Genomic DNA, 12,307 nt, shown 5'->3' with positions numbered 1-12,307 from the left:
GACATCCAGACACCCCCGAGCACCTCCCCTCCCTATCCGCTCAGGGGGTGGGGGCGTCTCCCCTGATGCTTCAGTGTCCCCTGGGTCCCCAACCTCCCACTAGATCCCCACTGGGCCCCCACTAGGTCCCCACCAGCCCATCAGGCCCCCTCCACTTAGGGCGCCCCCCAGGACCCCAACCCCACCCCGAGCCGCCGCCCCTTCCTTCCTGCCCCGCCGGTTAAATCGCTCTCCGAGCGGCGACGCCTCCAAAAGCGGCGCCTCGAGGAGATGGGGTCGGAGTCGCAGGAACAGGTTGGACGCGGGTCCGGGGGTCGGGGCCGAGGGGTGGAGAATCGGGGGGCTGGGGGCGTCGAGATCCCTGCTTCACTCAGCCCGTGGCCCCTTCCCAATCGAGCCTGATCCATCCGGACTGGTTTGGACCCGAACGTGTCTCTCTCTGTCTCTCTGGGCTACCCCCAAACCTCCGCCTCCCCAGAACCCTAGGCTGTGGGCCAAGACCGGACTCGGGAGTTTTACCGCCCAGCAGTCCCCCTTTTCCCCTCGGGAAATCCCGGGAGCTGAGCCAGGTGTTCCAGCAACGAATAAAAGTGGGGGAAAGTGAGAGACGCCCGGCCAGGAGAGAGTGCGGAGTGGAGGGAACTGAGATAAGATGAGGCGGGCAGACAGACAGATCCTTATATCTATGGGTGTGTGAGTGTGAGTGCTGGGTGGGTGCCTTTCTATTTCTAGGTATGTGTGCCTGGATCTGTATGTGGATATATGCTTGGATCCGCAGGTAAAGCCCTATAACGGGGTGTGTGTGTGTTTGGGTGTGTGTCGGTGGATGTCGCTGGCCCTGGATGATTTCCTGTATTTTGTTTGGATAAAATGTTTGTTTGTCTGAGTAAGAGCGTATATACTGGGCGAGTGAGTTCGGGGTGTGCGAGTCCATGAGTATGGCGAACTGTTTCTACCTGTGCGTACGTCCCTGTACTTATGGATTATTTATGTATTATGGAGTTGGGTGTGTCTGGTGTGCTATGTGTGGGACTGTGGGACGGGGCTGTCTGTGAGTTTTTTGCGAGGTATGTTTGTGTATACCTCGCCGGGCGTATCAGTGTGTCCGGGATTATGTGTGTATTATGTGTATGGATGACTGCCTATGAATCTATGTCTTTCTGTGTGTTTGTGCTGCGAATGGGTCTATGGGCTCGGTTTTTGCGATTTCCTTTTTTTTTTTTGGTGAGGTATATTTGGGTGTGTGTGTCCGTATGTTGTGTGTGCGCGCGTCTGCTGTGCCGTGCATAGGGGTGACTGTAGGTATAGATCTCTGTGTGTACGGCTAGCTCTCTGTGGCGTGTGTGTGTTCTCTTCTCACGCTCTGCTCCCCAACCGGAGATTCCGGGATCCGGGAAGGGGGGGCGACTGGAGGGGAGAATCTATGCAGCAATGGATCAATCAAAGCAGCCACTCAATCGGCGGTATTTCCTGAGCGCTTACTTTGGGCGGAGCACCGCCTACTCAGCGTGGCTCAGTGGAAAGAGCCCGGGCTTGGGAGTCAGAGGTCACGGGTACCACCGCCGGCTCTGCCACCTGTCAGCTGTGTGACTGCGGGCGAGTCACTTTACTTCTCTGTGCCTCATCTGTAAAATGGGGACGGAGGCTGTGAGCCTCCCGTGAGTCCACCTGATGACCCTGCGTCTCCCCCCGGCGCTTAAGAACAGTGCTCCGCACATAGTAAGCGCTTAACAGATACCACCGTTATCATTAGCCCCGCTCAACGGCTGAGCGGAGCGAGAAGGTGGAGGCGGCGGCGGCGGGGTGGCGGGGTGACGGGGTGGGCCCGGGCCCCGGCCCCTGAGCGCCTTGTCCCGCTGCAGGCCGCCTCCTGGACGCCTTCCTGGGACGACTACTCCTCCCCGTACCCGTCGGGGCTGCCCGAGCTGTGCGACAAGGGCGACGTGCGGGCCTTCGGCCGGGTCTTCCAGCCCGCGGTGCTGCTGCCGGTGGCCGCCCTGGGCCTGGCGGGCAACGGGCTGGTGCTGGCCACGCACCTGGCGGCCCGGCGGGGGCCCCGCTCGCCCACCTCGGCCCACCTGCTGCAGCTGGCCCTGGCCGACCTGCTGCTGGCCCTCACCCTGCCCTTCGCCGCGGCGGGGGCCCCGGGGGGCCGGACCCCGGGCGTCGCCCTGTGCCGAGCCGTCTTCGGCCTCTACTCCGCCTCCTTCCACGCGGGCTTCCTCTTCCTCGCCTGCGTCAGCGCCGACCGCTACCTGGCCGTCCGGCGGCTGGCCCCGTCGGGGCCCCGCCCGGCCACCGGGCCCGCCCGGGCGGCCACCCTGGCCGTGTGGCTGCTGTCCCTGCTGCTGGCCCTGCCCGCCCTGCTGTACGTGCAGGACGGGGGGCGGGACGGGCGGCGCCGCTGCCGCCTGGTCTTCCCCCAGGGCCCGGCCCGGGCTCTCCAGGGGGCCAGCGGCGTGGCGCAGCTGGCGCTGGGCTTCGGGCTGCCCCTCGGGGTCATGGCCGCCTGCTACGCCCTGCTGGGCCGCACGCTGCTGGCCGCCCGCGGCCCCGAGCGGCTGCGCGTCCTGCGGGTGGTGGCGGCGCTGGTGGCCGCCTTCGTGGCCCTGCAGCTGCCCTACAGCCTGGCCCTGCTGCTGGACACGGCGGACCTGCTGGCCGCCCGGGAGCAGAGCTGCTCCGCCAGCAAGCGCAGAGACCTGGCCCTGCTGGTGACCGGCGGGCTGGCCCTGGCCCGCTGCGGCCTCAACCCGCTGCTCTACGCCTTCCTGGGCCCGCGATTCCGCCGGGACCTGCGCCGGCTGCTGCGGGACTGGAGACTGCGGGCCCGGCCCGGCCCGCCCGGGGCCCGCCGCCGCCCCCGCCCCCGCCCGTCGTCGGGCTCGCCCCCCACCGAGACCCCCAGCTGCTCCTTCTAGCCGGCCCGCCCGCCCCGGCGGCTCCCTCGGATGGATGGATGGATGGATGGATGGATGGATGGATGGATGGGTGGATGGATGGATGGACGGATGGACGGATGGAGTCGGATCTGCGGGGCCGGGGGCGATGGGGAGCGGGGCGGGGGAGGGACACGGGGGCGGGGGTGGGGGAAGGGGCCGAGGGCAGGTTTGCCAGGCATTTTGACATTAAAGAGGCAGCGGGCACACGGCGGGGCGGATTTTCTGGGCCCCGTGACATCGTCGGGCAGCGGGGGCAGGCCCCGGCCTCCCTCCCGCCCCGGGCCCGCAGCGCCGGCCTGTGGTCCGCCTGGAAGGGCGGGGGGCGAGGGGCGAGGGGCGAGGCGGGGCGGAGCGTTGAGGGACCGGGCCTGATCCCCCGGGGCAACCCAGCACTGCCGGGCGGGGCTCGGCTCTTGGGGCTCGGCGACCATTCCGGCAGGAGGACGCGGGCTCTGAGGCCGGACGAGTCCCAGCCCGCGGGGCCGCGGGCGGGGCGGGGAGAAAGAAGGCGGAAGCTCCTCGGACGGCCGCTCTAACGAGGGGCCTCTTTAATCGGCGGAAGGCCTCCCGGTCCCCGTCCCGCGCCTCGGGATGCAAATCCGGGCCAAACGTCGTGCCCACGAGCCGCCGCTTGCAAGTGGAGAGGCCGGCCTTTTCCCCGCAGCGCTTAGGGCAACGGGGACCCGGGTCTCCTTCCCTCCCCCCCAGCCCGGGGTGGAGAGGGGGGTCGGTCCCGAGGCCGGCGGCGGCGGGGCGCGAGTCCGGACCCTTGCCCGCGGCCCGCGGGAAGCGTCGCTGAGTCAGCAACGCGCCTGCAGAGGCGCGCTCCCGGCCCCGCCCCCTCCGCCCCTCCCGCCCGCCCCGCTTAACTCCTTCCCTGCCGGGCCCGCCGGGGGAAACCCCTCCGCCTCCCGCCGTCCCTCGGCCGCGGGGGCTGAAGGCGGGCGCTCGTGCCGCCCCACGGGGCCCCGAGGGTCCCGAGGGCGCGGCGGGCGACTGAACAGGGCGCCCCCCCCCCCCCCCGGTTGGGACGGGCGTGACGTCATCAGGGAGCCGCTCTGACCTCACGGCGGGGCGGGGGCGGCACATGATGCAACCCGCGGAGGCCCCGCCAGTCCATTGGCCGGGGCGCGGGGGGCTCCGCCAGCGGGGATTGGTCCGAGCGGGCGGTGACGCGGACCGGGGATCCGCCCTGTAAAGCGAGTGCGGGGGGGGGGGAACGGAGGAGGGGGGAGGGGGGAGGGGAGAGGACCGGGCGGGGGGGGGCGGGGTCGGGGCGCCGCGCTCGCGCCCCCCGCGCGCCAGTCCCGGGGCTGCAGGGAGCGCAGCGCGCGGCGGCCGGGCCCCGCACCCCCGGCCCCCGCCGCCCCGGCCCCCGCCCCCCCCCCCCCCGGCCCTCCGAGGCTGCACGGCGGACCTCGCTCTTCGGACCCTGCCCGGTCCGGAGATTGCACCGGCCCCGGGCCTCCGGGCCCGGCCCCCGCCCGCCCCCCGGGCCCCGCCGGCCGCTCCGGCCCCGCCGCTCCCCGCCCCCGCCGGCCGGATGCCGCTCCCCGGGGGGCTGTGGTGGCTGCTCTGCTGCCGTCGGGGCTTCACCCTCCTGCGGCGGGACTACGGGGAGGGGGAGCCCGGCGGGGACGAGGGCGATCGAGACCAGGAGGAGGAGGAGGACGAGGAGGACGAGGAGGAGGAAGAGGAGTCCTTCGAGCTGCGGAGCCCCGGCCCGGCGGGCGGCGGGAGGGTGAGTCCCGAGGGTGTCCGTAGCCCCGGCGGCAGCCCTCCACCGCATCCGTCCTGTCCCCACCCCCGGGGGTCTCTCCGCCTTCGCCCCCGGGGGCTCCGAAGGAGGGAGGACGCGAGGGGCAGCCCCACCGATGCTTTCTGCGACTCTTGTAGGCCCCACCTGCCCTGGGGAGCCCCGGGCGGAGGGGGCGTCTCGCGGGGTCCGGCCGGTCCCGTCCCGTCCCGTCCCGTCCCGTCCCGTCCCGTCCCGTCCCGGCCTCTCCCTTTCCTGCCGCCAGGACCGCGTCCCCGTCCCGTCTCCTTCCGCCTCCGCCTGAGCCAAGGAATGCGGCCGGGCCGGCTGGGGCGGCTGGGGCGGCTGGGACCCCCGGCTCCGCTCCCCGCCCCCACGGCCGGGGCCCCGCGAAAAGGGGGGCGGGAGGGGGGGGGCGAAGGGGAAGGAGGCCGAGACCGAGTCCGCACCCAAACCCCCACTCTCCGTGCCCAACCACCCTTATCCCCCTCCGCCCCAGGGGAGGACGGGGGTCGCATCTCTGCTGGGTTTCCAGAGCAGAGGAACGGGCGCCCTCCCCACCTGCCCTCCCCCCCCCCCCCCCGGCCCCCAGGACGGCCGCCACTGTGGATCGGGAGAAGGGAGCGTTCTGGACGCCCCCCGTGATCCAGCCCCCTCCCCCCCGCGTGCACACACGCACTCGCACACTCTGTTCCCCCCCCCCCGTCTCTCTCACTTTCCCCCCCACCGCCAACCCCCGCCCCTCCACTCCAGCCCCGGGGACCCCGGCAGGGCCCGTGGCCCGGTGCCCAGGCGGAGGGAGCTGAGCGGCGGGTCCGGTGCCAACACCTGGCGAGGGCGGATAAATATAGAGGGGGTGGGGGAGGAGAAGGGGCCGGGGCGCCAGGGACCAGGCTTCTCTGCGACCCTCCCTCATCCCCCGCCACCCGGGACCCGAAGGGCCCGGGGCTCTCTGCTTCCCCCCCCCCCCAATCTCACCCCACATAACCATTGCCTCCCGGGGTCCGGAGGGGACCCAGGGACTGTCTTCCCAGGGTCTGTCTGCCCGCTCCTGGGAGGGAGGGAGGGGGACAGACTCTTGGCCGGTCGAGTGGGGGTGGGGTGGGGACAGAGAAGAGCTGCTCTCTTCCTCCCCTTCCCCTGCGCTCAGCTCTTCTCCGGCCTGCTCCGACCTGCCCGGGGAGGGAAGAGAATGGGGTGATGGGGGAGGAGGCGGGGAGGGTGGTGCAGACGGTACGACTCGCTGGGACCCAGAAGAGGGAAACCGAGGCAGCCTTCGCCCATCCACGGTGCCCTTGGGCCTCCCCCCAGCCCAGGACGGGGGTCGCATCTCTGCTGGGTTTCCAGAGCGGGGAAACAGGCGGAACGGGCGCCTTCCCCCTCCCCGACCCGTCCCCCAGGACGGCCGCGACTGTGGATAGGGAGAGGGAGCATTCTGGACGCCCCCCGTGATCCATCCCCTCCCCCCCGCGTGCACACACACACACACACACACACGCACACACTCTGTCGTCGTCGTATCTCTCACTCTCTCCCCCCTCCCCAACCCCCGTCCCTCCAATCCAGCCCCGGGGACCCCGGCGGGGACCGTGGCCCGTTCCTCAGGTGGCGGGGTCCCCAGATTAAGGCCCGGGGCGCGGCCCAGTTTTTTTGGGGGGGGCTCTGACCATGTGGTCTCTGACCTCCCCCAGGGCTCCCTGGAAGTGACGCTGACACAGCCCGGGCGGAGTGGACCGGCATCGGACCGGTAATCACGTCCCTGAAGTTCCCCCCCACCCTCTCTCCCGGGACCCCAGGGTCCCCGGGACCCCGACCCGCCGTCCCCTTCCCCCCCCCCCATCCCCCCGTTGCGCAAGGAGGAAGCGGCTCGGGCCGGACGCTGCGGTTTGGCCGGTGGCCCGGCCGGTGGGGGCGGGGAGGGGGGCGGCCGGCCGGCCGGGGGGGGGGGGGGGGTCTCGGCGGCTATTTCTGGACCGAGGTCAGCGCGGCTCGGCGGTTCCCACCATGGGAACCCGGAATCTTCCCTCCCCCTTCGTGCGGGGAATCCGGTGGTCTCACCTCGCCCCCCGCCCCCAGGCTGCTGGGCTGGGAGGAGACGCGGAGCCTTATTCCGGAGAGGGGACCCCCCGAGGACGACTCTGAGATCATCGTCAAAGGTGGAGACCCCCCCCCCCTCCGCCCCGAGGCCACCCCGACTCAACCCCCAGCCTCCCTCTCTGACACCCGGTCCGCTTGAATCCCCGCCCTGCGAGCCCCCAACTGACCCACCCATCCATCCCACCCCTGGACCTCCCCAGCAGTCCGCCCCGGCCCCCGCTCCCGCCCCCGGGGTCCCTCTCCCCTGGGCCCCCTGACTCGTCCCCTTCTTCCTCCTCATCGTCCTCCTCCTTGTCTTCCTCTTCCCCTCCCGGGCGGCCCCTCGCAGGTTGGTTGCAGCGGGAGCCTCGGGGTGGCGGGGCTCGGCCGTGGCTGCCCCCGCGCCGGGCCTGGTTTGTGCTCACCCGGGACTCCCTGGAGCAGTTCAGCGGCAGCGGGCGAGGGGCCCGGCGGCTCGGAAGCCTCGTCCTGACCAGTCTGTGCTCCGTGTCCGGTCCCGAGCGCAGGCCCAAGGACACCGGTACGCCCAGCTCCCCCGTCCCGCTGGTCGGGCCCGGGCCCCTTCTGCTTCCCCGGCCTGCCCCCCGGGTGGTGACCTTGCGCCCCCCGGTCCCCTTCCCCCTCCAGGCCTCTGGTCGGTGACGGTGTCCGGTCGGAAGCACAGTGTCCGCCTCTGCTCGGCCCGGCTGGGCGAGGCCGCGCGCTGGGGGGCGGCCCTGAGGGGCGTCATCGCGGGCAAGGCGCCGCTGGAGACCCCCACCCAGCTCCTGCTGCGGGACATCCAGGTAGGCGAGGGGGGCGAAGGGGAGCGGGGGTGGGGTGCGTGTGTGTGTGTGTGCGGCCCGCGGGGGTCCGGTCGGTGACCCCTTCCCTCCCTTCCCCCTCCCCGCGTCGTGTCAGGAGAGTGGCGAGGACCCTGAGGCCGTGGCCCTCATCTACCGGAGGAACCCCATCCTGCGGCACACCAGCGGCGTCCTCTACGCTCCGCTCCTGCCGCTGCCCTACGGGGGCGGGCCCCCAGGTAAGCGGATGGGGGACGGGCGGTGGCCGGGGGAGCGAGTGGGACCCCCCCCCTCCCACCCCCCGAGCGAGCCCGGGGCTGACGACCCTCCCTCCCCCGGCAGGACCCGGCTACGCTCCTTTGCGGGAGGAAGCGGTGCGGCTGTTCCTGGCGCTGCAGGCCTTGGAGGGGGCGCGGTGCCCGGGGCCCCTGATGCAGGGCGTGCTGCAGACCTGCCGGGACCTGCCGGCGCTCCGCGACGAGCTCTTCCTGCAGCTGGCCAAGCAGACGTCGGGCCCCGCCGGACCCCCCGGGCCCCCCAACCCCCAGGACCCCGCCGCCCTCCGCTACTGGCAGCTGCTCAGCTGCATGAGCTGCACCTTTCGCCCCGGGGGGACGGTGCGGGGGCACCTGCTCGGCCACCTGGAGAGGTGCGGGGGGCCGGGTGGAGGGGGGCGGGGGGCGGGGGGCGGGGGCAGCTGCCGGGCCCCCAGGAGAGGGGCGGGGACGCTAGAGTCCGAGTCCGAGGGAGGCGCAAGGTGGAAGAACGGTCCCAGGAGGGTGGAAATTCCCAAGCAGGAATGGGGGGGGGCGGGGGGAAGGGATGCTCCCAGGGCCCGGATGGGGGCGGGGGAGGGACACGAGGGGAGGAGGAGGAGCTGAGAGCTGAGTCGGAGGGGAGGGAGAGAGAGAACACCTGTTGTGAGGGGCGGCTTCTGACCGTTGGTTCCCTCCCCCCTGTCCCCTTGTCCCCCTGTCCCCCTGTCCCCCTGTCCCCCTGCCCCGGGCCGGGGTCCCCCAGGACGGAGCGGGCGTTGCCGGGCACGGAGCTGGCAGAGTACGCGCGCTTCATCCGGGCGGCGCTGGGCAGGACGCAGGGGCGGGAGCTCGTCCCGTCGCTGGCGGAGATCGCGGCTCTGAGCCGGCGGCAGGAGCTCCTGTGCACGGTGCACTGCCCCGGGGCCGGAGCCTGCAGCGTCGCCATTGACTCCCACACCACCGCCGGCGAGGTGAGGCCTCCGTCCCCGGGGGCCCCCGTCCTCCTTTGCCGAGCTCCCCTTCCCCCGGGGCTGGGGGTCCCCCGGCCCTTCGGCCCCAGGACCGCCCGCCCCCCCTCCCACGCAGCCGCGGGTCGATGACCCCTTTTCCCTGCCTCGCCTTCCCCCCCTTTGCTCAGGTGGCCCGGGAGCTGGTGGGGCGGCTGGGCCTGGCCCGGAGCCGGCACGTCTTCGCCCTTTACGAGCAGAGCGGCCCCCGGGAGCGGGCGCTGGCCGGCGGGGCCCTCGTGGCCGACGTGCTCACCAGGTTTGAGAAGTAAATACTCCCCCCGCCCCGCCCCGGACACAGACCCCCCCCCCCCCAACTCCCTCCCCACTCCCCGCCCCGAGACAGAGAAGCAGCGTGGCTCAGTGGAAAGAGCTTGGGAGTCAGAGGTCATGGGTTCGAATGCCGGCTCTGCCACTTGTCGGTTGTGTCACTGTGGGCAGGTCACTTCGCTTCCCTGGGCCTCAGCGACCTCGTCTGTAAAATGGAGAGTAAGACTGTGAGCCTCACGTGGGACAACCTGAGGACCCTGTATCTACCCCAGCGCTTAGAATAGTGCTCGGCACATAATAAGCGCTTAACAAATACCAACATTGTTGTTATTATTATTCCTCAGCTCCGCCCCGAGATCCCTCCGCCCCTCCTCGAAGTTCCTCAGCCCCGCCCCGAGATCATTCATTCATTCATTGTCAGTCAATCGTATTTATTGAGCGCTTCCTATGTGCAGAGCACTGTACTAAGCGCTTGGAATGGACAATTCGGTAACAGTTAGAGACCATCTCTGCCCCCAAACGGGCTCACCGTCTAAAGGAGATCTCTCAGCCCCTCCCCGAGATCCTTCGGTCCCGCTCTGAAGTTCCTCAGCTTCGTCCCGAGATCCCTCTGCCCCTCCTCGAAGTTCCTCAGCCCCGCCCGGAGATCATTCATTCATTCATTCATCCATCCATTCATTCATTCATTCATATTTCTTGAGCGCTTCCTATGTGCAGAGCACTGTACTAAGCGCCATTCGGCAACAGTCAGAGACCATCTCTGCTCACTGACGGGCTCACAGTCTCCAGGAGATCCCTCAGCCCCGCCGTGAAGTCCCTCCGGCCCGCGCCCCCCGGGACCCCTCCCCCGGGCAGCCCCTCCCCGCTCCGTCGGGCTCGGTGGTCCCGGCGGCGTCCGGCCTGACGGGCGTCTGTCCCTCCCAGGCTGGCCGCGGCGGAGCTGGACGCCGCGGAGGCGGCGGCGGCGGCGGCGGCGGCGGCGGCGGCGGAGGCCCCGTCTTGGGGCTGGAGGCTGTGCCTGCGGCTGCACGGGCCCCTGCGCCCCGAGGGGCTGCCCCCCGACGGACACGAGCTGCCCCTCCTCTGCGAGCAGGTGCCCAGCGCGCCCCCGACCCCCCGACCCCCTCCCCCGGCCGGGCCCCCGACATCTGTCCGCACCCCCGTGCCCCCCTTCTGCCCTGGGCGCCGCTGACGGGCCTGTCCTCCCCGTGTCCGCCCGCCCGCCCGGTGCGCCCCGTGTCCGCCCCGCCCCGTGTCCGCCCCGCCCCGTGTCCGCCCCGCCCCGCAGGCTGAGGCGCTGCTGCTCCGCGGCCGCCCGCCGCCCCCCGAGGAGACGCTGCGGACCCTGGCCGCCCTGCGCCTGCAGAGCCTGCACCGAGACTTCTCCCCGCTCCGCCCGCCGCCCGGCCTCGACCGCCTGCTGCCCCCGCCGCCCGCCCCCTGCCCGCCCCGACCGCGGCCCCGGCCCCGGCCCCGGCCCCGCTCCCGCCCGCAGCAACAGCCGCAGCCGCAGCCCCAACCGCAGCCCCGGCCCCGCCCGCCGCCCCGGCCGCCGCCCGCCGCCGCCCTGCTGGCCGGGGCGCTCTGGACCCCGGGCCTGGCCAAGCGGCGGGCGGAGCGGGCGAGGCCGAGGGGCTCGGGGGGCCCGGGGGGCCCGGGGGGCCCGGGGGGCCCGGGGGCTCTGGCCGCCGCCGCCGTCCTGGGCAGCTGGAAGCGGCTGAGGGGGATGAGCCGGGCGGAGGCGATGACGGCCTACCTGGCCCTGGCCGCCCAGTGTCCCGGCTTCGGCGCCGCCCGCTACGACGTCCTGGACCTGAGCACGGTGAGGCCGCGGTCCCGGGGCACCCCGGGACCGGCCTCCCCCCGCAGCCCCGGCCCGGGATCGCCCGCCTCGGTCGGGCCTCCCGGGCCTCGGCCTCAACTCGCCCCCCTTCCCCCCCGCAGGACCGCAGGGGGGGCGCCCCCCGGCAGCTGTGCCTGGGGGTGGGGGCCAAGGCCATGTCCCTGTCCCGGCCGGGGGAGGCCGAGCCCGTCCACTGCGTCAGCTACGGCCGCGTGGCCGCCTGCAGGCTGGCCGGCCCCCACACCCTGGCCCTGCGCCTGGGGGACAGCCACTTTCTTCTGCAGAGCCCGCAGGTGAGCCCCCCGGGGGGCGGGGGGGCGGGGGGGCGCGGGGGAGGGGCCGGGGGGGGCGACCCGAGGGCCTCCCCGCCGGTCCGCCCTCCCGACCCGTCCTTTCCCTCCCTTTCCTGGGGCCGGGCTTCCCCGTCCAGGTGGAGGAGATCCTGCAGCTGGTGAACGCCTACCTGGCCGGCTCCGCCCGCGCCTCGGCAGCCGAGGGGCCTGCCCCGAGGGGTCCGCCCGCGCCCCCCGACCTCCAGCCGCCGCCGCCGCCGCCGCCTCTGCTGTAGAGCCCGGCCGTTGCCGACTCCGGCGAACGGGACACGGACCGGCGCGGCCGTCGGACTGACCCCTCGCCGGGGGCCTGACCCCTTCTGCCCTGAGCTGGCCTCCCTCCCCGTCCCACCCCCACCTCACCACTCCAGACTGCTCTGGGCAGGGGGTAAGGCCTCCCTCTCCACCTCACTGGCCCTGCAGGGACGGGGCCCCCCCCCCGCCCCCGCCCCTCTTCCAGAGGCAGGGATTGGGCTGACACTTTTCTAGTTGGTTTCTTAATTTATTTGTAGAACGGAGAGAAAAAAATCTTTATTTACATAAACTCTTCCTGTCCAAGTGGCATCCAGCTGGGCTAGCCCCCTTGGGCTTGGGGCCTTCCCTCCCCCACCCCGGGGGCCCTGCCGGCCAGAGGGCAGACGGGCGCCCGCCGCCGCCGCCGCCCCACCCAACGGTGACTGTCCGGATCTAACCCCGCGGGCCCGAGGCCGTGGGTGCCAGGCGGAGCCGGGGCCACGGCGAGAGAAGGAGCGGAAACTGCTAATTACCCCATCTTGGGCGGCGTGGGGGCGGGCACAGCTGGCGGGCCCGCCCCTCCGGTCTGGCTGAGTCACGGCAGCTGGCACAGCCCGGGCCTCCGGGGGCCGCAGGTGTCCAGTCTCTATCCCCACCCTCTCTGAAGATCGGGCGGGTGCGTACCCGCTTCTCTGGCCCGGGCTGGCTCCAGCCTGTCTTGGGGGTCGGTAACGGTTGCCACCGGGCACCCCAAGCTGGCCTGGGGTGGACATAGATGGGAGGGTGG

General features: G+C 72.2%; 2 protein-coding genes across 2 annotated transcripts; both read left to right on the top strand.

The window, feature by feature from the left end:
* The first annotated feature begins 227 nt into the window (after positions 1-227).
* On the top strand, positions 228-4,004 carry CCR10 (C-C motif chemokine receptor 10). Its single transcript, XM_029075278.2, has 3 exons — positions 228-294; positions 1,863-2,828; positions 3,651-4,004. Exons 1-3 carry the CDS (start codon positions 271-273, stop codon positions 4,002-4,004), a joined length of 1,344 nt encoding a protein of 447 aa, XP_028931111.1. The 5' UTR covers positions 228-270.
* Positions 4,005-4,459: 455 nt separating this feature from the next.
* On the top strand, positions 4,460-11,850 carry PLEKHH3 (pleckstrin homology, MyTH4 and FERM domain containing H3). The gene is made up of 14 exons (XM_029075700.1): positions 4,460-4,683; positions 6,390-6,445; positions 6,775-6,854; positions 7,124-7,315; positions 7,423-7,580; positions 7,696-7,816; positions 7,920-8,226; positions 8,598-8,805; positions 8,973-9,109; positions 10,036-10,204; positions 10,400-10,546; positions 10,625-10,933; positions 11,056-11,247; positions 11,385-11,850. Exons 1-14 carry the CDS (start codon positions 4,486-4,488, stop codon positions 11,520-11,522), a joined length of 2,412 nt encoding a protein of 803 aa, XP_028931533.1. The 5' UTR covers positions 4,460-4,485; the 3' UTR covers positions 11,523-11,850.
* The last annotated feature ends 457 nt before the right edge of the window (positions 11,851-12,307 follow it).

Source organism: Ornithorhynchus anatinus, chromosome 11, assembly GCF_004115215.2.
Source record: "Ornithorhynchus anatinus isolate Pmale09 chromosome 11, mOrnAna1.pri.v4, whole genome shotgun sequence".
In the NCBI taxonomy this organism is placed as follows: domain Eukaryota; kingdom Metazoa; phylum Chordata; class Mammalia; order Monotremata; family Ornithorhynchidae; genus Ornithorhynchus; species Ornithorhynchus anatinus.
This window is presented reverse-complemented; position numbering and strand designations above follow the sequence as displayed.